General features: G+C 37.5%; 1 protein-coding gene across 4 annotated transcripts in view; it reads right to left on the bottom strand.

The window, feature by feature from the left end:
* RABEP1 (rabaptin, RAB GTPase binding effector protein 1) overlaps positions 1-24,121 on the bottom strand; it is a 56,600-nt gene extending 32,479 nt beyond the window's left edge. For 2 of the 4 annotated variants that reach the window (XM_087926884.1, XM_087926894.1), the window contains exons 1-2: positions 23,970-24,087; positions 4,197-4,324 (exon numbers count right to left, since the gene is read on the bottom strand). In XM_087926884.1, the coding sequence (XP_087783010.1) occupies positions 4,197-4,272 (76 nt within the window). In that variant the 5' untranslated portion in view covers positions 4,273-4,324; positions 23,970-24,087. Of the gene's footprint in view, positions 1-4,196; positions 4,325-23,969 lie in introns of all 4 variants that reach the window. The other 2 variants (XM_026708417.2, XM_087926899.1) reach the window with 1 other exon arrangement.
* Positions 24,122-27,850: the final 3,729 nt, after the last annotated feature.

Genomic DNA, 27,850 nt, shown 5'->3' with positions numbered 1-27,850 from the left:
TTTCCTTCACCCAACATCTTGAAGCATGTGATCATCTTTTTCACTCTGGAGCTCCAAGCCATGTGGTCCTGTCCACCATTAAACCATCTTTCCAAACAGCCTCCATGTTTCCAGTGTCTTTTTCCCCACTTGGAACTGAACCCAGAAGGATATTTCTTCCAACAACTATAAAAATATGGAAAAAATCAAGGTGTGTAGAGTACAAAAACTGAGTGTATATCATCCACAATAGTAGAACTAGGGTATCAACCACCCTGTTGGCATAAGCAGCAAAAAATACCCAACCTCTTGGGACATTATTTTACCAAGAGTATAATTTTACTGATATTTCCACATAGGCACAGAAGAAGCTATGCCAGACCCTAAGTTTTTGCGCTCGAAGCAGCATAGGTAAAATCCCCTTTCCTCCCGTAGGTCACCCAATGTTCATTGTCCACCAATAAACTACAGTCAAATTGTTTTGGGAAACAGTGTGAGTACCTTGGAACTTCCCATCATTTGACCTTGGGCACCAGGACGTTGCCAGGTGACAGTCGTCTCTCTTACATTCCAAACCTGCCCACCCCCCTCCCTGTTTCTGTTGTCTGACTGTGAGCAGAATGCGTAGTGAGTCAGCCATGACATAGGGTTGTTATGGGGAAAATAGGAGGAGGAAGGTAAGTTGGATATGTTTGGCATGTTATTTGTAAAAATAATAAAGGTGGGGTGAAAATAAATAAATAATAAAAATATGCTGCCCTTGTATACATGCACACTCCCACATATGCACAATCCCATGTTAAGAAATTTGGAATCAAAAAAATTTCCAGTTCCATTTTCTGAATTGTGTAAATATAGATGAACAGGTATGTCAAGAGTACGACTAGGTCTAGCAATGTATTACCAATATTACAAACATGATCCAATATTCCTTAGATGTTCAAATTTTCTGCACTAGCGTAGAGCAGGTTTGTAGATAATAGAAGTTTGGGTATTTCTTTCTTTTGATTAAAGGGTCCAACAGTGCAGAACAATCTATTTTACATTGCAGTCCCTCTTTACTCCCTCCCCACATTTAAATTTTAAAGAAAGACAACATGATAGTGGTTAAGAGCTGGGTTATAAATAAGGTTATGAGTTCTAGTTCTCCCTTAACTGACAGGGTGATTTTGAGTCAGTTGGTTCTCTTCCCTTAAGCCAATCCACCTTCATGATTGCTGTTGTAGGGAAAAACAGGAAAGAGGAGAATGAGGTATGTCTGCTACCTTGATTTAACCAAAATAAAAGGAATGATAAAAATTAAATAAATTATTTCCTAAAAGATAAAAGATAGCAGGCTTTCTCTTTACAATTTTTTCTCCCCCCCCACAACTTGTTTTTCACTTTAGTATTTCATCTACTAAATTTACAGAACTCTGATGTTCAGCAGTAGCATGGTATCTTGTTTCATATTGGAGCTACTTGTTCATATTGTATTTCTTTGTTTTTCTTGCCATCAAGATTCATGACTTCTCTCTTTACAAAACAAGCATACATTTTAAGAAGGCAAATTCTGAGGCAGAAGCTTAAGAGTAGGGGGTTAAGATGTATCATTAGTCAACAGAGCACAGTGAATTGGTTGCTAAGTAAAGATTCTACTTTAAACATGATTATAAACTATAAAAGACCTAATGTTTGCGTTTAATTACAGATTGGAAGCCAGTTCAAGATTAACAGCTGGATTTCAAAAAGAGGAAATAATCACAGTTTGTATATTTATTCATCCCAACAGTTTAATGAATGTTCTGGTGCATCTGATACTAGCCTAATTTACATGTCTGGAGCCAGCTCTAATATTCCTCCCAACTGTGAAAAATATTCCTTGTATATTAGCTCCCTTTTTCATTCTTTCAGAAAAGACTTATGGATGATTGCTTTTGTATCTGGTAAATGCAGTGAGATTATTGTATGCACAAAGATAGAAAGACTTTGAAATACAATGGAGAAAACACTACAAGATTAATAAAAGCAGAGGTAGCTTTGGACTTCCAAACTGGGAGATGTATTATAAAGTGACAGTGTTAATTTGGACTAAGGAATAGATTAATTTAAATAATAAGCGAATATTAAGTTTAGAGGGCCATGACCTCCAAAAAGGATGGCACTCCTTTTTGTGGGATACAAGAACCAAAAAACAATCATATTTCCATAGACATTTGATTAGAGATTCCCTTATACAAAATTGGATTAAAATAAGGAGACGCACTGTGAAAATTCCAATTTGGCTATCTATGATGGAAGCTATGATACATCCTAACAATCTGGACCCATGCAAAATGACAAAATATAAAGAGGTTTTAGACGCACAAGGGAAGTTAAAATCGAATCAGGATCTCCAAAAACAAGGGATATGTATTGATTGGTGGGCACATCTCCAGTTACAAAATAGATATAAAAAAGATATAAAAGATTTTGGAATATATTCGGAATTGCAACAATTGGATAAAATTTTATTAGGTCCAGATGAAAAAAACATTACAAAAATTTATAAACTTTTGTTAGAGGTAGAATTAGAAGAAGACGCTATTAAGGGATATATGATAGCTTGTGCTCAAAACATAGGACATAATATAAATTTGACAGATTGGGAAAGTATTTGGAACCAAAACTACAAATTAACAAAATCAGTGTCATACAAAGAGAATATTTAGAAGATGTTCTATAGATGGTATCTGCTCCCAGAGAGATTGGCGAAGGTATACCCCAAAATGAGTCTGGCATGTTGGAAATGTAGAAAGAAAGAGGGCACTTTCTATCATATGTGGTGGTCTTGTCCTGAGGCCCAGAAATACTGGCTTAAAATATTGGCTACAAGAAATTCTTAAGGATCAAATAGAATTTGAACCAGAATTATTCTTGTTAGGGATATTTAAAAAGGAATATGGAAAAAAAACATAAAATATATTGTATTACATATTTTAACGGCTGCCAGAATAGCTTACGTTCAATGCTGGAAGCACAACTGTATTCCCCCAGATGAATTGATCATTCAAAAAATTATGATATGTGCTGAAATGGACAAACTGACCTTAATGTTACAAGAGAAAGATGAGTCTGAATATTACAAAATCTGGGGAAAATGGTATAATTGGATTGAATTAAGACAGATGGAAAATAAAGGAATTTAAGATAAGCAATTTATAGATTAAATGTACATATTTGCACAAATTATAAATATTTGTAAATATGCACAAAAGATAGAATTGCATGAGATTGATGTCACAGAACTGTTAATGTAATTATTATCTTTTTGTTTTTAAAAGACATAAAGGACTAATGAAGTTTATTAAAAAATACAATGGAGAAACGGTTAATAAAGATGACAGAATTTGCTGACTGGTAAAACTGACTTGTTTGATTTGGAAAAAGACATTTGTTAGTGACTTTAAACAATTTATGGACTTTTTGCTGAAAATGGAAAGAAATGAACGTGATTTATGGGTTTGATCATTATAAATGGTAGAATATAGAAAGAAAAGAACCAAGATGTAACCAGATAGAGGACAAAATGTAAACGCATTTAAAGCTGCTGTAAAGAAAATCAGAAACCACTTTTCTTTTTTCTCTCCTTTTTTCCTATTTACTTTACACTATTTTTACTTTACTTTTTTTCTTTAAATTTGTATTGTTTTTACTTTGTAAAGAACTTTAAAAAAATTAATTTAAAAAAGAATTCAAAAGACTGCATTTTGTAACTTCAGACTGACCTAATAAATTATTTCTCATTATATGCAAATTTTAAATCAAAACATCCTAGGAAGAAACTCTCAGCATCTATTTTCTTTTTCTTTTTAAACTGGCACAGAAATATAACATCTATTAGTGGACAAATTTACAAGATTGTACTATATAGTTAGTGCTTGGTGTACTGAAAATTAGCTATGAAAAGTATCTAATTTCTGAATGCAAAATGTAATATGTCAACAGGAGTCTGGCCTTCAGTTGACCTCAAACTTTAAATATAGTAATCATACCACTGTTATAAATACACATGTTTATGTTTGAATAGTTCTACTCCAATCAACTGTAATGATAGCCTCTATGTACAGTATAAGTATAATGACCACCTATATACTAAAACAAAGATGATTAAGTTAGCAGCACTAAAAAATATACCAGCTAAGTGGGAGATGGGATGCATATAAATTTAATAAATAACAAAATAAATAAAAGGATACCCAGAATACTGTAGAAGTATGGCATGAAGTTGTTATCAGACACCAAAACCCAGGCTGCAGAGATCATATGATCCATGATGCATCATATTGTAATATATTGGGGGACGAGATCAGTCATTTCCTGAAGCCTTGTCATCAATTCCATAAGAAAAGAAACGAAGAAAAGAGGGTATAAAAGGAAGCTCATTCCAGTGCAGTATGCAGACTGAATGCAATATTTTAAGTGAAATTTGGCCAATACAGAATTGAGGGGAATGTGGATTTCTTTTAATCTTGACACTCTTTTTCTATATAAATAGTCCTTGACTTCTAACAATTCATTTAGTGACTGTTCAAAGTGACAATAGCATTGAAAAAAGTGACTTATGACTGGTTTTCACACTTATGACCATTGCAGTATCCCCGTGGTCACATGACCAAAATTTGGGTGCTTGGCAACTGATATGTATTTACAACAGATGCAGCATCCCAAAGTCATACCTGCTATCTTTACACCTGGTTTCCAACAAGCAAAATCAACATGGGAAGTTGGATTAAGAACTGCATGATTCACTTCACTGCAATGATGCACTTAACAACCATGGCAAAAAAGCCCCCAAAATAGGACGCAATTCATGTAACAACTGCTTTGATTAGAAATGGAAATTATGGTTCCAACAGTGGTTATAAGTCAAAGGACTACCTGTGAATTCTCAGTAGACTAATGCTAGTTTGAGTATTCCTTGACTTTTGTTTGCAAAACACAGTTCTTTCCCATAAGCTTCCTTGGTCTGTCCTTTCAAACATCTGTTTTAATCAAATATTTAATTCTGAAGTGTCATCCCATTACAAGTATGATTCAAGAAGAAAAAATATAACAGTATTTTGCTGGTTAATTATATTTTATTTTTATCACACAGTGAAAAAAAGCTTGCTACAATTAGTAAACTTGGGAAGCTAAATAATGTAAGTTCCATCTCATATACTTAAATACACATACACATCATGAGAAACGCAGGGCTAGATGAATCAAAAGTTGGAATTAAGATTGCCAGGAGAAATATCAACAACCTCAGATAGGCAGATGATACCACTCTAATGGCAGAAAGTGAAGAGGAACTAAAGAGCCTCTTGTTGTGGGTGAAGAAGGGGAGAGTGCAAAAGTTGGCTTGAAACTCAACATTAAGAAAATCAAGATCATGGCATCCGGCCCTCTCAATTCCTAACAAATAAATGGGGAAGAAATGTAGTGACAGATTTTATTTTCTTGGGCTCCAATATCATCGCAGATGACGAATGCACTCAAGAAATTAAAAGACACTTGCTCCTGGGGAGGAAAGCTATGGAAAATCTAGACAGCCTTATAAAAAGCAGAGACATCACCCTGCCAACAAAAGTGTGTCAAGGCTATGGTTTTCCCAGTTGAAATGTATGGCTGTGAAAGTTGGACCACAAGGAAGGCTGAGAGTCAAAGAATTGAAGCTTTTGAACTATGGTGCTGGAGAAGACTCCTCCAAGTCCCTTGGATTGCAAGGCGATTAAACCGGTCAGTCCAAGAGGAAATCAATCCTGACTGCTCTTTAGAAGGCCAGATACTAAAGATGAAACTCAAATACTTTGGCCACCTAATGAGAACGAAGGACTCACTGGAGAAGAGACTAATGCTGGGAAAGATTGAGGGCAATAGAAAAAGGGGACGACAGGTGGATGGAGTCACTGAAGCAGTAGGCGTGAGCTTAAATGGTAGAGGACAGGAAGGCCTGGAGGAATGTTGTCCATGGGGTCGCGATGGGTCAGACACAACTTTGCAACTAACAACAGCAACACTTAAGAATTATTAGATTGTAAGATTTCAAGATGGAATAGCAAATAAATATTTTAATAGTAGTGGTAGGATAAAATATTATCCTTTTGCTAATTTTTTTTATTTGGAATGTTAATTGATGCCCTCAACTTAAGAACAAATGGATCAAAAGGAAAGATGTAGAACTAAAAGAGCCATATGAAAACTTGCTCACTGTTAACTTGACATTAACTTGACTTAATGTTATAAATACTAGCTTGAGGTAACATATTTAGTGGAATCAATATTCTTTTAACTATCTTTTATCCACCATATTTATTTTGAAAGTTTTTTTTTTCTTACCTTGTAATATTATCTAGTTATCTTCTGTTTTCTATTTTAGTCTATCTATTTGCATTATGTTATATACTTCTACATCAAGATTGGTGTCCTTGGTAAATAACCAAGTACAAATGCTATTTACAACACATACACACACACACACAGTATGTTGCACAAAAATGATAAATAGAAACTCAATTCTTTTCTGTCCATCTCTCGTAAATAATTCTCAACCCACTTCACTCTTACCAGCCTACGTATATTGAAGTGATCATGTTGTATAAAGCAGACCTCCATAAGACTTATTCTAGTTTGGGACACAACAGTGTATGTTTCTACTCACAAAGCCTTTCTCTTAATATCAAAGCCCACTATTTCCAAAGCTTTCATAACTTGCTCTAAACCAGATTGATCTGCAGAAATCTTGCTAATTCTACTTCATGCTCTATAATATTATGTCAGCAACAAAAGTGGCTAACTCAGAAGATCAGGAACTTAAAACAGCTGATTCATTATTGTGAACACTGGACTGACAACATTATGGGGCTCTTTAATTCTAATCAGTTGGAAGATTAGAATTATTGTAATTCTCAAACTGACAAGTTATTTTTAAAGCAAGATCATTGTTCCACAATATCTTAAATTCACATAATGAATTTACAATTAAGTTCTGAATTATATAAGACAGGGCCACACATTTACCCAAATGTCACTGATTCATGGCTACACTATCAGATATGAATGACTATATTCAGAATATATGCCTCCAGGCACGAAACACAGAGGGAACTGCTCAAACAGAAATACAATTATGACTGACAATATGTTGTAAGCAACATTTCTTGTTTTGATTATGTGCCGTCAAATCAGGGTCAACTTTTAGAGATTACACAGATAAATTATCTCCATGATGATCTGTAAGCAATAACTGTATTTATCAATACAACAATTCAACTCAGAATATGCAAAATATTTTATGCCATTCAAAACCAAACAACCTTATTCATTTAGAATAAGCATTTCTGACATCATGGAACTGACTTCCAAAAAAGTACATCAAGGTTGCCACTTAACTGATCAATTTGGTTATTGAGTATAGTTGCATACAAAAAGGTAAATATGCCTTTGGCCTGAGATTCACTTCTAGTACATCTATGGACTTATCTATACATCTTGGTAACAAAACAGCACTGATTTGGCATTCCTTGTTTGTTTTTTCCCTGCACTGGGCTATAGTCTATTGTTCTGGAAATGTCTGACAGACATCCTCCATCATACTTAACCTGAGTCCAGAGTCTCCACACAATATCAGTCAGAAATTGCTATTTGCTTAGATAAATTTGCATTTTTGTCAAGATAATAATTCTGCAGGGGGGAAAAAACCTAGATTACAGTTTTAAATACAGACATCCACTTATTTCTTATTTGCTTTTTATCCCACCTTTATTACTTTATAAGTAACTCAACATGGTGAATATACTTAATACTTCTTCCTCCTCCCCTTTTTTCCTCACAACAACTCTGTTAGGTGGGTTGGGCAGAGAGAAACTGATTAGCACAGTCTTTGGGCCACAATTGGACCTTGTATCTCAGTTGCATAGTGAAATGGTTAGCACAAATGTCATGTGAATGCTTCACTCAATCACAATTCCAGCTCTCCCAGTTACATTCATTAAGTGGGCAGTGGGGAGAGGGCCTGAGCCTCCTGGGCAGAAATAAGGCCCCCGCTCTCTCACCACACTCAACAGGACCAGGTCCTCTCATGCACCACTGGAGAGAATGGTTGTGAAAATGCTGGTGTTCACGAGCGTTTTTGGTGAGACTTCGGGTACCTTGGTATGCTGGAGGAACAGACCTCAAATGAACAAGTAAGGAATAATAAACCTTATGTTTTCAACCTTTCAAATTTCCAAGGCTGGTATGACTATGAACAATCATTAAACAACCAGTGGTAAGTCAAGAAATAGTTATGACAAATGCACATTTGGAAGAATCTACCATTGGGGCTAAAATCAGTGATAGGAATATCAATAACCTCCAATATGTAGATGATAGAGCATTGCTTATGGAAAGCTAGGAGGATCTGGTGTGGCTAATCCTGAGAGTCAAAGATGAAAGTGAAAAATTTGGACTGCACCTTAATATCAAGAAAACAAAGATAATGACAGTTGCAGAGAACAGGTCAGAGTACAAATTGATAATGAGACCACTGAAAGAGTAAAGGAATTCATCTTCCTGGGCTCTAAAATCAACCAAAATGGTGACGGTAGCCCTGTAATCAGAAGGCCTATAGCTCTTGAAAGAACTGCAGTGTTCAGCATGAATAACATCTGGAAGAGCAAAGACATCAGCCTCACAATCAAATACAGATTAGTTAACGCAATAATTTTTCCAATTGCTACTTATGGCTACAAAATGTGGACTCCAAAACAGGCAGGCAGATAAGAGAAGGATGAACTGGTGCTGAGAATGATTGTTATGCATCCCACGGACTACAAAAACAACAAAGAAGTCCTAGACCAAACCCCACCAAACATATTACCAAATATTGGTAATGTGAGTCTCTCAAAAAGTTGATGGAAGTGATCAGCAGAAAAAGGAGAAGAGGTCATCCTAATACTTGTTGGCCGGACACTATACAAAGGATGACACTGGGACAACCATGATGGGTTTGAAGGAAGCAGTGCGAGACAGAGAGGCAGGGAGAGTGCTGAGCTATAGAGTGACTGAGGGTTGGACAGAACTGAATGGCTGACAACCATGACAACAGTAAGTCAAGGACTACCTGTACTATGTGACTATATCCTAGTCTCAATATCTTATTTTAGATTGATTGATTGATTTACTTACTTACTTATTTACTTACTTATTTGTTTGATGGTTATGCTACCCATCTTCCCTATAAGGAGACCCTGGGCAGTTTACAAGTTATAAGTAAAAATAATTAAAATATGAAAACTACTCAGATGTTGATTATAGAATTAGACTGAAAGCAGAACCAAGAGATGGACAGGACAGGGATGGGGTCTTCTTATCCTGTCAGCTACAGCCATCAAGAGTGACCCCCCCACAGGACCCCAGGCCAAGTTTTCATATCTTTCTGGAAGGCCAAAAGGTTAGGAGCAGTTCTCACCTCCAATGGTATACTATAGAGTATTCCACAGGGATGGGACCATAGCAAGAGCACTTAGACTTATATACAGCTTTATGGTACTTTACAGCCCACTCTAAGTGGTTTACAGAGTCAGCATCTTGCCCCCAATAATCTAGGTCCTCATTTTACCCACCTCGGAAGGATGGAAGGCTGAGACAACCTTGAGCCTGGTGGGATTTGAACTGCCAACTTGTAGGCAGTTGGCAGAAGTGGCCTGCAGTACATCACTCTAACCGCTGTGCCACCATGGCTTTTCTGCCATAGCAGAAAAGACTCTTCTCCTTGAACCTGCCTGCTTGAATCCTTAAGCAGATGGGATCTGTAGCAAGCCTCTTCTGCTGGTGTGAATGGGGCAGGCTCTCTCATTGGGGAGAGACAGCTCCTCAAATATTACCCAGATAGATGAAACCCTAATTCAAATGGATCCAGATTATCAGTGTTATGTAAGTGTGTCTGGAGCCAAGAGACCACAACTCTTCAAATCGTCTTGCAAGAATGGAATATCTAACCTGCCCTAAGATGGCAGCAAATACGTCCTGCTTAGGGCAAATTATAATCCTAACTTATAAATTAGTTAGCAAGGCATTAATCATCTCCTTAGGGAAGCATTAAACACTTCCTTAAAAAAAAGGATCAGCATTCATCTGCGACTTAATCTCCCAGGAGGGGCAACAAACAAACTGGCAGCCTGACTCATCACTCTACCTTACCTTTTCCATAACCCCGAGATCTATAAATAGAAATAATCCATTTGAACATAACAAGCAATTGTTGGGGTCACCTCCCTGTGACCTGGAATTAAAATTGGTATGAACGTAATCAATTTGTCTTCAAAATACTGAAAATTCTCACAGCCTCTGTATTGGCTCTCCTCTGCGAACCCCACAATGGATGAGATGCTGTATAACTATGATGGCGAAACTATAGCACATGTGCCGGAAGTGGCATGCAGAGCCACTTCTGCCAGCACGCGAGAGGTCATCTGGAAGAGCCACACTGAGTATGCATGCGCGCCGCCTGCCCAACAACTGATTGTCGGGTATCTGGCACGCATGCACAGGGGGCGGGAGACGCACATGCATGCACAGACACGTGAGGGGTGTGCAGGGGATGTCTCGCATGCAAGCACAGAGACGCGCGGCACACGTGGGTGGTCACGCACGCATGCACAGGGGATGTGTGGGGGCCATGTGCATTGCCTTCTGGGTGCTAGCACGCGAGCATGTGCGCACGAACACACAGGCAATTTTCGGCATGGGAGCCCAAAAAGGTCGGCCACCACTGCCATATAATATGGAAAGCATTGTTGTCAATTCTGTGTGGATATAATGTAGGCAGAGAAGTATGCCTTTTTCACATTATCCGCTGGGAGGGAGTAGGATTTCAGGGTTGGATTCCATGTGCAATCCAATACTTCCTGAGGGTTCTTCCACTTCCATTCCAGCCATCAATTAACTATTTTATTGCTTTGAACTCTATGATAAGCCAAGTGCTGCTTAGACTCTTCTAGAAGAAAGATGTTTAGGAATGATCATGTCAACTATCCAGGTGGTCTAAGTGTTTCAGAGATTGGCCATAGTTTCATAGTATTACCAAGAGAGGAGGAATAGCTTACTGATTGTGAGTTTGCAGACATTAACAGAGATTCAGCTTGATAGTAGTTACCAGTCAAGGCAATAACAAATTAACAGGGAGGAGAAATCACCAAACAAATCTTGATGACTTTGTTGTCTGCAAGATTTACTCAGTTTTGTTTCTGAACTTTTCGACAAACCAGTTTTTGGATGTCACTGTTGTTCAAAAGCTTACAATAAAAAAAATACTATTTCAATTATTCAATCATTTTCATCTATCCCCATTCTGTGGAACCCATGTAACAAACAGCAGAAAGGATCACAGTGTGTAACTCAGTGGTGAACAGATTTTCACACATGTATTAAGATGGTCAGAAAAAAAGTATAAATACTATTTTTTCTTTCCAATATAAGAATACTTTTGATTTATATAGGCCTGTGCAAACTGAACTGAATCATTAAGAAAACTACCAATAAGCAAGCATATTGGTGAGTTTCATCAAACATGTGGGACAATAACATTCTTTTAAAATCAATCTCCAAAGCAAATATTATGAGAACTATCTCAAATCTTTATTACAAGAACCATAGGACAGATATTTTACTTTAAAATGCTACAGAAAGTAAATAAGAAATACTAATCTAGGTTAAAAAGGAACAATCTGAATACAAGTAGTCCTCAATTTAAATCAGTTCATTTAGTAACTGTTCAAAGTTACAACGGAACTGGAAAAAGTGACTTATAACCATTTTTCACAGTTGCAACCTTTGCAGCATCTCTGGGTCATGTGATCAAAATTCAGATGCCTGGCAAATGGCATATATTTATGACCGTTGCTTTGTCCCAAGATCACATGATCCCCTTTTGCCACCTTCTGTCAAGCAAAATCAATGGGGAAGCCAGATTCACATAACAACCGAGTTACTAACATATCAATTGTGATTCACTTAACAACTGTGGCAACAAAGGCCATAAAATGAGACAAGATTCACTTAACAAATGTCTCACTTAAAAACAGAAACTTTGGGCTCTATTGTGGTCATAAATTGAGGACTATCTGTATTTGCTTCCTTCTCCAAGTAGGCACAATTCAGATGTGCTGGCATCAATTCTATAATGCCCATTCTGCACAACTATTAGTTGTTCTAATTTAAGATTTTTAAAATTCAATACATTTGGAAAATACTAGAGAAAGTTGCTTTAAAATAAAAATTGAAAAGTTCAGTCATATTAATTCACAAGCCAAAATTGGAATTTCTCACATAGTTTTCACACAGAATATTTTCAGATCAAACAACCTCAAAGTATTCTTCAGCTCATTCCCAAATTACCGTGTGCCCAATTTTAAATTATTTAATTGAAACATTAACTAATGCTTTAAATATAAAGGCACTGTATTTTTTGTTCTGATCATGAACTGAATCTATAAGTACAATGTAACATGTGTCTTAAATAGTTATAGATACCATACGTAAATGCAAAATTATTTTGACAAATAATTTTTACTTTAAAAAAACAGATTTGGGGCTTCTAGGTAACTGCAGTTTTTAGCAATTTACATAGATAATGATAGGACTAATCTTCTGCACGATTTAATATCCTCTCTCAACAGCTCTAACATTGTTTATCTATTCTCAAACTTCCCAGTTTGTTAAAAAAAAGAACAGTAATTACAATCACAACTTTTGAAAGAAAGCCTGTATTATTTAGCTAGTACAATTCATGCATATAAAAGTTTGTTACTCATGTTAAGAAATTGTACTTCTTTGGCACAGAATAAACATTTATCCTGAGCATGCACTTTAAAAGCAATACTATCCCTTTGTGCTTGGCATGCAGGCAGTGTCAAAACTGGGTACATTAAATACTGAAGTGAATGTTGCTAAAGCCCTTCTGGAAAAGCAAGCAAAACTACAGAAAGATGTGAAAGATCTAATAAACAGTGAATATAGATATAATAATATACAAGACTTAGCAAGATCTATAACCCATTTTCCCCTTAAAATTTTATTTAAAGGGTAATGCAAATATATCCATAAAAGCTATATTTCAAGTATGGAGAAAGCACTATGCAGCATCAAAAGAGAGTATCTCTGTCATAACTTTGATAGTAAACCCAGAATTTTATAAATATCAAACAAGTCAGTTGAAGTCATAGAAATATCACAATCTTTATAGCATAAGATATTTTTATAACAACTAAAAATAAGGAAGATGTATTCTAGTCAGTTTTAAAAATAGAATAAATACAATAACTAAGAGATTGAGTCACAAATAATTTGTCTCTGTTTACATGATTCAACTCAAATCTAACAAGCTTTGAGAAATCAATAATGAATTATCCCTCTCAAACTAAAGGAAATATCTCAAGAGAGAAAAAGAGAGAGATGGAAGAAGAGAAAGATACATGTTAGAACTGTAAAAGGAATCAGGATTCCTCCTGTGGATCTAAAATAAGTTTGAGACACAAATTTAGAGAAAGGAATGGAAGATAGAAAATGATTTCCCTCTGGAAATCATGAGTATATAAACAGTCCATCACCCATGCATTCACTATCACTTTAGTAATCTTCGTTTGTCTGAAATAAGCTTCTCAGCTCACAATACAAACCCAGAAGTGTACTTATCACTAAAAAATTAGTTCACATTATCAGCGGATATGAATTACTACTATTAAACAACATATTGAGAAGTCTGTTAAGAGGATATAGATTAAACTGCAGGAAACGATTATATCAAATAATGCCTTTTAATTTAAGAGCTAAAATGCATATTCTATCTATAAAGTCATAATCAACCAGAGGAAAAAAATACGAATTAACCAAGCTAAAACATTCAATAATAATTTCTCTCTTTATCATTTTAGATGATTATTGCAATAGTAGCTGAAGTTATTTATCTGCATATAGAGTCTTAACATGTTGTAAAAATATACTGTGCAGCTATATTTTTTTCTGATGATCAGATCAATACTTCATTCTCACTCCAATGAAGCAAAGGCAAAATAGGATAAACAGCTTCTTGGTGCAGCAAATTTTATTGAGCTTTTTACACAGGTCCATTTAACAAGCTAGCTCCAAGCCAGGAAGCTCCAGAAGATTACCATTTACTTACCATTTACTACACATTTTTAGCAAACACTCCTCTCAGTTACAGATATTCATCAAAGCTTTTTTGGTAACTCCCAATGCAGCTGAGTGGACACTATCCACCCTGAAAATCTATGCTTTCTCATAAACAATCAACCATGTTTTTAGATTTATTTTAGATTTAAAGGTATATTCATTCCTTTATCATGTAACCATATGTACAACAACTGCTTATTTGAAACTATTTTATAAACAGTTTATTCATCAAGCATCACTATTCTTACAGATTCTTGGTTTCATTCCGAACCAATCACAACCGGCACTGTTGATGATTACACTATTCAAGATATAGCAGAATAACAAGTGCTGGAAGGAACCTGGGAGGTCTTCTAATCCAACCCACTTCTCAAGCAGAAGATCCTATTATCATTTCAGCTTTCTCATTTGGATACTTTGTAACATTCCCTTTCTTGGATGCCACTGTATCTTCTTTTCTATTCCTTTTGGATCCTGATAAAGAAAATTCCAATATAGGTAGTCCTCAGTTTATGTCCATTTGTTCATTGATCAAAGTTATGGTGGAGCTGCAAAGAGACATAGGACATCCTCAAAGTTCTGGCCATTATAACACCTTGGTGGCACAGGATTGTAAACAGGGTACTTACTCACTCATGATTACAAAATTTCAGGGAGTTGCAGTCACATGATTACTAAATATATTCAATTAATTAATCAATCGTCACATTTTCTGCCAGCTCTCACCAGCAAAGTCAATAGGGAAGGTGGCAGGGAAGGTCGCAAGCTGTTCCTTCTTTTCCTCGACAGTAATACCACCCCCTCCCCAAGCATGGTCTGTGCCGGCATTCCCAGGCCCTCCTCCACTATCCAGGGTCATTCCTGCACTAGTTAGCTGGGACTCTCACTTCTTCTTGGGGTTATGTTAACCAGGATTGTCATTATGCAAAGCAGTCACATGACATTGTACTGCATTGACTGCATTACCTAGCAATGGCAATCCTGATCCCAATTGCCATCATAACCCTATGGCTACTTGGTCATTGATGAATTTATTGGCCTTTTTCCATCCTGTTCAAATAATGACGTTTTTATTTTTAAAAATGAATGATGTTCATTTTTAACACTGAAATGTGTCATTTTGAAGTGTCTTCAAATCCAAATTGTTTGTACATTAATACAAATAAAACATAACATTTTATATATATAGTATATATATATATTTTCCCGGGTACTTACATGTATGGCATTCAGCTTTGTTCGGGTATTTTCCCACATCATTGTAGTTGTGCTTTTAAAGTTGTAGCAACGTTGCAGAATCTCATCTGCCATCATCAGGCTTCTAAGCATGATGATGGCAGATGAGATTCTGTCGAAGCTATTGTTTCTTTAAAGCACAACTACAATGACGGGGAAATACCAACAAAGCTGAATGCCATATATATATATATATATATAAAATGTTATATGTAACACATATATATATGTTTTCTTAAGTTTTCGTGGGTACTTATATGTATGGTATTCAGCTTTATTCGGGTATTTTCCCATGTCATTATAGTTGTGCTTCTAAACTTGTAGCAACATTTCAGGCTTCTGTATTGTGTTCGTCTGTGTGTGTGTGTGTGTGTGTGTGTGTATGTGTATGTATATGCATGTATATATATATGTATATGTGTATGTTTTATTTGTATATATATGTGGATCTTTGGTTATTCGGATTTTCTCCCGCATAAAATTGGAAGTATCTAGGCGACGTTTCGATGAAGTCTTATTCATCATCTTCAGGCTTGTGTCTTCAGCTTTGTGCTTCTCGGAGAAATGTGAGCTTGCAGCTGCTTCTTCCTTTTAACTGCTAGTGGGAGTATGACTTGATTGGGTGGGGGCTTGGCTGTGTTCTGATTGGCTGGGGGTGTGTTCTCATTGGTTGGGGGGGTTGGCTGTGTTCTGATTGGCTGGGGGTGTGTTCTGTTCAGGTGGGGCTTGGTTGTGCTCAGGTTAGTCTTAGTTGCCGGGGGATTTGAGCTGGTGAGCTGTGGTCCTGTTGTTTGGCTTTGCGTTCGTGGTCATGCCACATCTTCATGATGGGTATCAGTTCGCTTCATGTATGGGTCGGAGGGGTTTGAAGCGGATAGTGATGCAGCTGTGGTACGGCTTCTGGTCTGTGGTCATGTCTCTTCTTCTCTGTGGGTGTGAGTCTGCTTCCTACGTGGAAGTGTGGTGGTAGCATCTTGTGTGGCCCTCATGGGTGTGGGTCTGGTGTCATTCTTCATGTTAGGTACTCGTTTGTTAATGAGGGCGGGTTTCCAAATGGCTGCTAGGCAGAAGGTATCATCTCGTTTATTCATGCTGTGTGGGCGTTTTTCTATCTCTATGGCTTCTCTGATTATTCCATTGTTGAAGTGTTCGGTTTTGGCGATAGTTCTGGTATTTTTAAAGTCAATTTCATGTCCTGTGGCTTTGAGGTGTTGGACCAGGGAAGAGGTCGGTTCTTCTTTTTTTGATTGAATTATTGTGTTCTTCAATGCATGCACTTATTCTTCTGTTAGTTTGTCCGATGTATGTGGTGGGGCAGGCAGTGCAAGGGATTTTGTATAATCCTTGGTTTTCTAACTAGATTTTATCTTTAGGGTTTCTTAGGATGGTGGATATTTTTCTGTTTGTGCAGAATGCTGTTTTAATGTTGTGTTTTTGGAAGATCTTGCTGATTTTGTCTGTAGTGCCTTTTATATATGGAAGGAGGGCTTTGACGTTCTCTTGTTCTCTGTCTTGATTTTGGTTGGGGTTTCTTTTTGGATTAGGTGGGTAATCTTCTTTCTTTGCAATCCACTGGCTGTTAGTACGTTAGTGAGAGTGTGTAGTTCGATTTCTAGATGTTGTTTGTCAGCTAAGCATTTTGTTCTGGAGATGAGTGTCTCGGCTACGGAATTGATCTGTGCTGGGTGGTGGTGTGAGAGTGCATGTAGATAGCAGTTTGTATGTGTTTTCTTCTGGTAGATGGTGTGTCCAAGGGAACCATTTGATTTTTTGTATACTAAGACATCTAGAAAGGGAAGTTGATTGTTAGCTTCTGTTTCCATGGTGAATTGTATTTTGGGGTGTAGGCTGTTGAGGTGTGTGAGGAAGTTGTTCAGTTTTTCTTTCCCGTGTGGCCATATTAAGAAGGTGTCTACGTATCTGAGCCAGAGTTTGGGTTTGTGATCATATTTCTCTAGAACTTGTGTTTCAAAGTGTTTCATGTAGAGGTTTGCAATGATAGGCGAGAGAGGTGATCCCATGGGTGCTCCTTCTATTTGTTTGTATTTTTGTCTGTTGTAGGTGAAGTATGTGTTGGATAGGCAGTGGTTGGTCAGATCTAAGATGTGCTTGGGGGGGTTGTAGTTGTTTTGGATGGCTGTCAAGGCTTCTGTTATAGGCACTTGGGTGAAGAGGGATATGACATCAAAGCTCACTAGTAGGTCGCTGGGTTGTAAGTTTTGTTTCTTTATGATCTTGATGAACTGGAATGAGTTTCTTACGTGTGAGTTAATGGATTCTGCATAGGGCTGTAGTTGTTTGGCGAGAAATTTGGCTAGGTTTTGTACAGGTGAGCCTATGGAGCTGACTATTGGTCTAAGTGGGGTTCCTTCTTTGTGTAGCTTGGGGAGACCATAAAGCTTAGGGCATCTGGATGATTTCTCTCTGGGTATGATTCTTTGCTGGATGTCTTCGCTGATGGGGGAGGCTTTTATTTTGGATCTGGTGGTCTTTTCTAGGTAGGTGGTGGGGTCTGTGTTTATGGGTTTGGATGTGGGGTCTTGGAGTACGTTGGTTAACTTGGTTTGGTAGTCAGATGTGCTCATAACCACTGTCACATTGTCCTTGTCTGCTGGTAAGATTATTATGTTGGTGTCTTCTTTCAGGTTGTAGTACAGTTTGTTCTTCTTTGGATAAGTTCAAATCCCTCAGCAACTAAGACTAACCTGAGCACAACTAAGCCCCCACCTGAACAGAACACACCCCCAGCCAATCAGAACACAGCCAACCCCCCAACCAATCAGAACACAGCCAACCCCCCAACCAATGAGAACACACCCCCAGCCAATCAGAACACAGCCAAGCCCCCACCCAATCAAGTCACACCCCCACTAGCAGTTAAAAGGAAGAAGCAGCTACAAGCTCACATTTCTCCGAAAAGCACAAAGCCGAAGACACAAGCCTGAAGATGATGAATGAGACTTCATCGAAACATCACCTAGATACTTCCAATTTTACACGGGAGAAAACCCGAATAACCAAAGATCCACATACAAATACCCACGAGAACCTCAGAATATATCAGAATAAATAGATGGTTGAATCAAAGCATATCCAATTTTTCAGAAATGACAGAATATTTTTAAAAATACTTTTTTATACAGTTGTTCATACAAGAGTGAAGAATCAGCTCTTCAGTCCAAAAGAAAAAAGCACATCTTCATGTCCCATAAGAAAAAAATATTTATTATATGCAAATTGTATATACTGCCTACATGACCCTCTTTTGTCTCTCAATTAAGGTAACCATCATAGACTTCAACACAATTTCTTAGTTTCTGTTAGTAAGATTAACCCCAAAGTTCCTTTATTTGTGTCAGTCTCTCAACATAACATAATTTCCATGTGCTTCTAAAACCAGTTCCAAAACAGGACCGTAAATTATAGTTGGATCTTTTAATAATTTCTGAAGGACAATTAGAAATGGTTAACATATTGTATTATATTAAAAGAGAAACCTTATTCAAATAATAGAAAAATAAAGACTGCTATTATATGTGAACCAGTTCTACAAGGTCAAATTACCTAGAGATGCATTCCATCTAAAACATATTGTATTTAAAAGGAAGCATACGGTTGCTGTTCTTTAGATAGGATAGAAGATAACATTGAATAAGTGCAGAACCTATCTGATAATTATACTACTGTATTTGCTGCATTTTTCTGGCAAGTTTTTTTAAATCTTCATAGCTCTGGAGACCACTGGGCAGACAAAAAATATCTTATCCTATAAAATAAGTTAACAGTGAATCTGAAGTTATTAAGTCTTCTATTATATACTCAATATTATCAACTTTAAAAAATATTTCAGAAGTTGCCATCATTATCTCCCAAACTTCAATATCTCATTTGATCTTAAAGCACGTTATTAGATCATTTTACTATGGACAGAAACTCTTTCCCTCCTGTACTCAATTTTTGCAAAAGAAGTAACTGTCTATTTCCAAACAAATCTCTGTACTATTTCAGTTAACTGTTTTTGCCATACCTATGCAATTCTCAACAAGTTTTCAAAGTCTGCACAATACAAATAAACTACAATCTATACACTCCACCTCTTTTCTACTATAGTATTATTCCATAATGGAAGAGATGATCATCCAATTTCACAGATGAAAAACCAGAAATGATTCATATAACAGTAATTTAAAAACTGACATTATAGCAAATTGGAGTGTCTGAATTCCCTTAAGACGTAGGATGGAACCACATAATCACAAGATTATGTTTTTCATTTTCAATGCATCAACACCTTTAACAGTTGCACTCTTACATTATAACCATAATTTCTTGAATAAACCACAACTGGGTAGCCATATATATCATGGCCCAAACCTATGGTTTCCATATAGAAAAAACTGAGTTTGCCCAATAGGTCAAACCAAAATGAAATATACATTATAGATTTAATACTAAATCTATTTCTTTAGTATTGAAGAAACCCAGTTACCAAAAAGGTAAAATTCTCCTCTATGACCAGCACAGATATAAAAATAGTTTTAAGGGAAAGTAACTCTTCTTTTGATACTTCCTGAACTTTAATATATTTGTTTACATGGTACAAACTTGTATGGATTTTCAGAGAAGCATTTTTGCATTCCGTTTCCTCCATGTAACAAAAGCAGGATCTGGTCCATTCCTGGCTGAAATGACTTCATTCATCTCTTGACATTAATCATTTCTTTATTCACATGAAGAGTTTTAACAGTCACAGAATGCACACTTATATATTGTAATTTATCTTCAGGTAGATGCACTGGCCATGACTGTCTGTGTCCAGTTTTGCAACATTTATCACTCATACATTTCTCTGGGGGAAGATCTGCTACCTAGTGTACTATGGTAACTACTCAGTAGAATTAAAGTTATGCACTCAACCATAAAAATGCCTCTGAAGACTATAAAAAGCTAGAAGCTTTCCAATATACAGTATTTGGATTCATGTCCAGAGTGGAGAAATAATGTAATATAGCTACCTATAAAAAGCCAACATCATGCATATATGATTATAAAGTCACTTCATAAGAACATTTAAAGCATTTTTAAATCTAAGGCATCTGAAAATTGCTTTAACACGTTAACTTCTCCCCATATCCCAAAACTATATCCTAGAGATAAAACCTTATTCATTACACCTTTAACTGCAGAAAAATAAATTCTGCCTACTGATTTTGATCAATACACCACTAAGCCATAAACTGTGTTAACTATGATTTATATTTAGTTGGATTAAGATGATATAAAATGCCACAAGCAAACTGCATCATAGTATAATGCAGTGTATGAACCTAGCTGAAAACTAGTTTGGTTGTAGTGGTTAAAGGCACCAGCATGGAAATTGAGAGTCTGAATTCTAGTCCTTAGATAATAGCCAACTGGATGGTTTTGGGCCAGTCACTCTCTCTCAGTCTGCAAATGGTGACAATGGCAACCACTTTTTAAAAAGTTGCCAAGAAAACTGCATGGACGTTACCACGTAGTGGAAAAGATTAACAACACACAAATGCAAAAAACCTAGCCAATAACTTTTGGAATTCTGTTCTTTCAAAAGTCTAATTTATTACTTTCTCTGAATTTTGACTGGGTACCAAATATTAATTGAATATTTTTATCTAAATAGATGATTTTACAATTTACTTTTAGTTTTATCCTCAGCTCCAGGTTGACTCAGCCTTCCATCCAAATTGGGCCCTTAGGATTGGGAAGAAGATATGATATTATGGCATCTACCACATACAGTTTTTGTAGAAATGTGTATTCTCCTGGAGAATTGCTTCTATCAAAGAAATAATTGTAACAATAACAGAGATTCATAAGTCTTCCCACAGCAAATCAAGCATGTGAGCTGCGGTAATACAATGGTTAGAATGCAGTACTGCAGGTGACTTCTGCTGACTGCCGGTTACAGTTTGGCAGTTCATTTCTCACCAGCTCAAGGTTGACTCAGCCTTCCATCCTTCCGAGGTCAATAAAATGAGGACCCAAATTGTTGGGGCAATATGCTGACTCTATAAATTGCTTAGAGAGGCTATAAAGCACTGTGAAGTGGTATATCAGTCTAAGTGCTATAACTATTTTATTGATTCATTATTATTATTAACTTTACAAGATTATGTAGCATTAAAACAACTTTTCTGTAACTATCCTCGTGGTTTACAATTGCAACCAATAAAATCTGTTATTTCACACATTCAATTACAGTAGCATGTTTCTGTATAACTGTCACACCAATTTGCAAAATTGACACCTCTACCAATGGTAGTTGTACATGTACATGTACTAGGAGTAGCTCCCCTCCTTCTTACATACAATTTTATACATACTTCCCCTATTTATTACATTTGTTATTTTCTAAGAAACATCACCCATAATGTATCTTCATTAATACTGCCATATTTTCCAAGTCAACTATAAACTGTTTATTTAAAAAAAGTGTGCAAGCATAGTGGAAAAATGCTGATTTAAAAAAAGGGAACCAAACCTGCCTATACAGCAGAAGGAAAAAAAGTTCAAGGAGCAACTGGTCCACAAACTTGAGGAATCAGCTCTAGAAAATTAATAAAATTAGTTATTTTTTTATTTACATTAGATATAAATCTGCCTTTTCACTAGAATATCAAGGCAATTTACATAGTATTTCTCCTTCAATTTGTTTCCACAACCACAAACCTGTGAGATTCATTGGAATGAAACAGTGACTAGTCTACAATCTGGAAGTCAGTTTCCATGGGAGAGGGAAAACCTGAATCTCAGTCTCTCCATTTTTAGACTAATGCCATAACCATCATATTTCTGTCTGTCTGGTGATTAAACATAGTTAATACCTATTGGGATTATTTTATCTAGATAGCCTGTATAAACTTGTTAACAACATTAATCCATGCTCCTGCTAGTCTCAACCTTACCACAGCTGATATCACACTTAGTATTACTATTTAACACCTCAAGGACGCAGGAAGTGGTTGTTGTGGAGAAGAGAGAACAGTAATCCAAAAACTGTTTAGGTGACAGTTAAAGTAAGTGGTTGCATAGACATGAAGGAGGATCACAGGTGAAAAAAAGACCACTAAAGTTTAGAACAGTAAATGTTGAGGGGCTCTGAGAATGAGTGGGAAGCTATAAGCAGAAAAGGTAACAACTGGGACAAATCTTGCTTTGCAATGAAAACATCTAAGGGTGGGGAGAGGAACACCTTGTGGCTGAATTTATAACCTGGCCACTAAGTTAACTCGGTTTCTGAACAATAAATGGGTTGACTGATCAAGATCAAGGGAAGTACTAATACCACTCTATAAAACCTTAGTAAGACCACACCTAGAGTACTGCATCCAGTTTTGGTCACATTATAAAAAAGAAGTTGAGACTCTAGAAAAAGTGCAGAAAAGAGCAACCAGGATGATTAGGGGACTGGAGGCTAAAACATACAATGAACGTTGGCAGGAACTGGGCATGGCTAAATCTAGTAAAGAGAAGGACCAGGGGAGACATGATAGCAGTCTTCCAATATTTGAGGGGCTATCACAAGGAGGAAAGGGTCAAGCTATTTTCCAAAGCTCTTGTACGCCAGACAAGGAATAATGGATGGAAACTGAACAAGGAGAGATTTAACCTGGAAATAAGGAGAAACTTTCTGACAATGAGAACAATCAACCAATGGAACAGAAGTTGCCCTCAGAAGTTGTGGGAGCACCACTTCTTCTTGAGACTTTGCCATCTGTCAGAAATGGTGTAGGGTCTCCTGCTTGGGCGGCTGGGGGTGGGTTGGACTAGATGACCTACAAGGTCCCTTCCAACTCTGATTATCTGTTAAATCTGACTGGGTTCAGGCAACATCCTGAACCACAAAGAACTCTTCTTGCAGTATAACTCTAAGCTGGGGAAAGCTAAAACAGGGGTTAGCAGGAGAGAGATTGAGCAAGGAATAAAATAGTTTGGGGTTAAGACTCGTGACAAAGATAAGAAGGGAGAAAACTCGCGTGCAGGAAGGAGGGAGGGAGAAGGATCAGGTGTTTGGGAGAATGGAAGGAAAGAAATCAAGGAGTCGCTGGAGAAGTGAGTGGGAGGAGGGAAGAGAGGTGGGCTGCGACGGGGACAGAGACGACAAGCCGCCGCGAAAAGTGATGGTGCCCAAGGCGCTGGGACGCCGCTGGGCCAAGGAGAAGAAGGGAGGGGGGGCAGGAGGACGAGGGGCTGGGTAGGAAAGCAGCGGAGAGGGAGTGAAATGGCGAGGCGAGGGGAAGGGGGGCTTCGAAAGGATGCGGGCGAGGAGAGCGACGTTGAAGGTAGAAAAAACGGAGGGTTGGATTCAGGACGGGCGCGGGGAAGGGAAGAAGCGCCTGTGGGGAGCGAGGGGCTCCGCGCCTTCCATGTCCACCACCCCACTCCTCTTTTCCTTCCTTCCTTCCTTCGCTCCCTCTGCGGCCTGCATTCCTCCCCGCTTCCCACGCCCCCCTTTGCACCCAGGTCGAGGCAGAATTAGCAGGCCGCGCCTCAGGCCGGCGCCGGCTCCCCCACCCCCAACCCGGCCTTCCTTTCCTCACCCTCCGTCGGCTCCGAAGCCGGGGTCTCCCCGGGCTGGGCCATGACCGAGCCAGCTCGTCCCCGTCACGCCGAGGCCGGGTCCGCTACGTCAGGAGACGTAGCCGAACACATCTTGACAGGCGAAGGGGGCGGAGAATCGGCGGCGGGAAGGAGGGAGCTCGAGCGGCTGCGCATGCGCCCTGTGGCGCCGAAAGCTGGAGGGAGATGGTGGGGAAAATACAGTGCTGAGGGCGCACAGCCGGCGGGGAGTAGAAGCTGCAGGAGGTCCCTGCTATCAGGGTGATGGAAATGGCTGCTAAAAATGAATTTAAAAGTTGGGGTGCAGATGCAGGGTCTCGTTGGGGTGTTTGTATTTGGTTGGGTTCACACGTTACGTTAATGGTTTAAGGCAACGCCGGGCAAACTTTTTTGCAAGTAGGGCCAGATTGCTTTTTAAAAAAAATTAATCTCTCCTGGTGATGATGCAGTGATGCTGCTGGAGTTGGAGACATCAGACCTAGACATTTCTTCTCCTTCCTCTTCTCCTCCCTCCTCCTCCTCCTCCTCATTATTTTTTTTTTGGGGGGTGGGGGTCCTGGGGTTAACTAAGAAAAAGTGAATGCGATTGTAAATTTATCGCAGATGGCAATCAGAAATCTCAGTTGGAGTTGGAACACAAGGAATAAATAAGCAAACAATGTGGGATCTAGATAAGTTGTCAAAAAGTTAATTAAAATAAATTCTGTAGAACAGTGAAACAGCCTACCTAAGTACAGAGATTATGGATACTCTGCCTCCGAAGTTTTGGAAGAAGAGCCAAAAGGACAGTTTGATATTCCTGCACACTGCAGAAACTGGACTAGATGATCCTTGTGATTCATTTCTACTCTACAATTCAGTGTTTTCATGATTTAACACCCTTCAAAAATAATAAGTACAATAATAGAATGCCTGTAAATCTATTGCTGGCCTACATGGATATTTTCCTATTATGATGAGAACCAATTTCTTTAAACTGAGTAAATGGTGGGACTTAAAATATGTTAAACTGAGAACCCCTTATATTTGTCTTGTTCTTCTGAAACCATGGAAAATCAGGCTAGCCTTGATGGTTTGCCCCCAAATTTTAGAGGTGCAGTTGAGGCCCCACGGTCAAAACAGTCCAGGCAGCATCATTAATTGTGTTCAATGAAGTTACCACAGACAAGTATATATCAGAGTTTAGCAGCAGCAAATCTGAACACGTCATACCAAACTGCCTTGCACAAATGCTTAGGTAAAGATGTTTGTGGTTGTATAGTTAAGGAAGGCAACCCTGAAATATTGGTATCCTGTCTAGTCAATTCTTTATTTTGTCTTGATGGTTAAGCATGCCTCCCATTACAAGGATGAAAGAGAGAGAAATGTAAGAAAATGTGATTGGGATTCAGTAAGGTTGAACATCATGTTCTTAAATACAATAGAAGTCTAATTATAAATTGGAAAATATAGATACTTGAAGAGCACCTTATCTGTTTTCTCTGCTTGCAGATGTCACAGTAATTAGAACTGTATTACCAACACAGAAATGCTATTGTTGTTCTGTTTTAGAAGCCAAAAGATTATGAATAGTTGGCTTGCATGCATAATCCGTTGCATTATTTATAACAACAGTACCTTATTCTGCAAATTTGGTATGGAAGATTTATGTTTTTGAGGAATAATCCCAAGTGATTTCTAACAGCAGATAAGCCCTCTTCTTATTACATGCACTGTTGTGCCAAGAGGAAAGAATAATTTAGTGTAATTTTTATTTTAATACAATACCATGAATATATCCGCTCCATATGTATTTACTTATTTTCTCCTCCTAGCTTATTAAAATTATGATTTAGATGGCAATGCCTGAAGTGGTTTTATGGACGTTATCCAGGATTTTTTGAGGGCTGTCTACACCCCTGAGATCTCAAGTGAAAGACTATTTCTGTAAAATAGGATATGGAGGAATGTGTTTGGAGAACAGTTTAAAATATGATCTTCAAATAGTGAATTTGCCTAGACATTGGTATGAATTGAAGTTTGGTCCTATTATGTAAGTGATAAAGAGGTGGTGAGAATCACTTCCATACTTTTACTCCATTGGCAAAATGTTGGCCAATTGCATTATTTAAGGTGACTCAGATCTTTTATATTAGGATTGGTCAGAGGAAGAAACATATGACAGCTATTACAGTCTTGATCAAACAGATTTTATCTGTTCCAAGTTGGAAACTATATAGATGGACTCTATTGAGATAACAGACATAGTTGAAGATTTTTTTAGCTGTAGATCTCAATGAAGGGGACCAAGTTCTCTATAGTGTAGCTCTGCCACATGTGCATTGGATCCCTGCTCCACCTGGGAAGAGATTAGAAGCTGGATCCAGGTTGTAGTCAGTGCTTCTCTGAAGGAAGAGGGCATCCCAGCCACTCCTCAAGAAACCTGGCCTGGATCCCATGGAAAAAACAAATTTCATCTTATATACACCCATCTTTTTTTGAAGAGGCTTGGGAGAAAGTAGTGGGGCTATACCGAACCAATCTGTATTCAAGCCTGGCTATAATAGTTACGTAGGTTACTTACCTTAGTAAGATCTGAAAGGAGGAAGCATTATGTCTTGTGCTCCTTAGCAAAAAATTTTTATGTCAATCAGTGTTCTTCTGGTTCCAATCAGCTTCCACATTCCATATTCCACGTTTCATTCATTCCGAAGATTAGTGTTATTGTTTTTAATCACAATACAGTACTTGACTTGCTAGGCAAGGGTCCTTCACACATGCGGTTTCTCCTTCTTGTACCTACCATGCCTGAAATCTAGAGCTAACATCTATGAATATTCTAACCTCAGTTGTTAACCATAGTTTAAGAAAAAAAATCAATTTCAGAGTTTACATAACACACTGAATTATTAGCTTGTAAAGATATAAGCTAGTTTATCTCAATATGCAACATAAAATGTATTTGGCTAGCTTGTAGTTCAGTGTATTATATGAACATAGATCTCTTCTACAAATTATGAGAATTTCATCTGCATTTCTACAAGGAACAAAACTAAATTCCGTTTGTTTTGTTTTTTCCATTCCTAATTCAGTCAAAGGGATTATATCAGACCTTTAGGGTCTCCCATATCTGAATGTTAACCTGGCAAGCCTGTTTTTTAAATGTGAACTTGGGCATAGTTTTGTTGTGTTTTGTTGGTAATTCCAGATTCCCCAGGGATTGTTCTGTGCAACTTTTCAACAAAGACTTGAATAAATCAAGTCTGTCAATTTACAACTTTGGAACTGTATCCCATAAATGCCCAAAAACAATGTCAGCTCTTTTTTATCCCCTACTGTAATTTTAATCAGAAATAAAAATGATGCATGTACATTGCTAACCAAAGACATATTTATTAGCATCTTTCTTATTAATGCCATTTTGTTGTGGAAACTTAGGTAAGCCCCAGGATTTTCATGAGAGACTGGTGTATACATTTTAAACTGCCAAGGATCATTCCAGCAACAGCTCTATAAATTTGGTTTTCATCCCGAAACAATAGTTTGCTTGCAATCATAAATTATCTTAACCTATCCTGCCTCCCAGGTATTTTTTGTGATTGAAAATCTTTGCAAAAAACATTTAGAGGGTTTGTAATTTCCTTCCTCGTTCTAAAAGGTTCCATGTGGGTGCATGTTCTGAATAAATGGAAAGCAGATGAAACACCTCCCCAAATGCTGAAAACAATTGTACTAGTAGTTAATGTTCCTTGCATTGACTATAAGTTGAAATAGATTCAAAACTCATGATTTCATGTGAAAGCTACACATATTAAGAGTCTGAAAGCACTCTTTCATTCCTCTGTAAGAAGTGATCACCAAAGACTCATATTTCATGAACCTG

Source organism: Pseudonaja textilis, chromosome 1 (genome assembly GCF_049901715.1).
Source record: "Pseudonaja textilis isolate UNSWEBS1 chromosome 1, rPseTex1.2, whole genome shotgun sequence".
NCBI lineage: Eukaryota > Metazoa > Chordata > Lepidosauria > Squamata > Elapidae > Pseudonaja > Pseudonaja textilis.
Note: the sequence above shows the minus strand (reverse complement) of the source record. Positions and strands in the feature narration are given on the sequence as shown.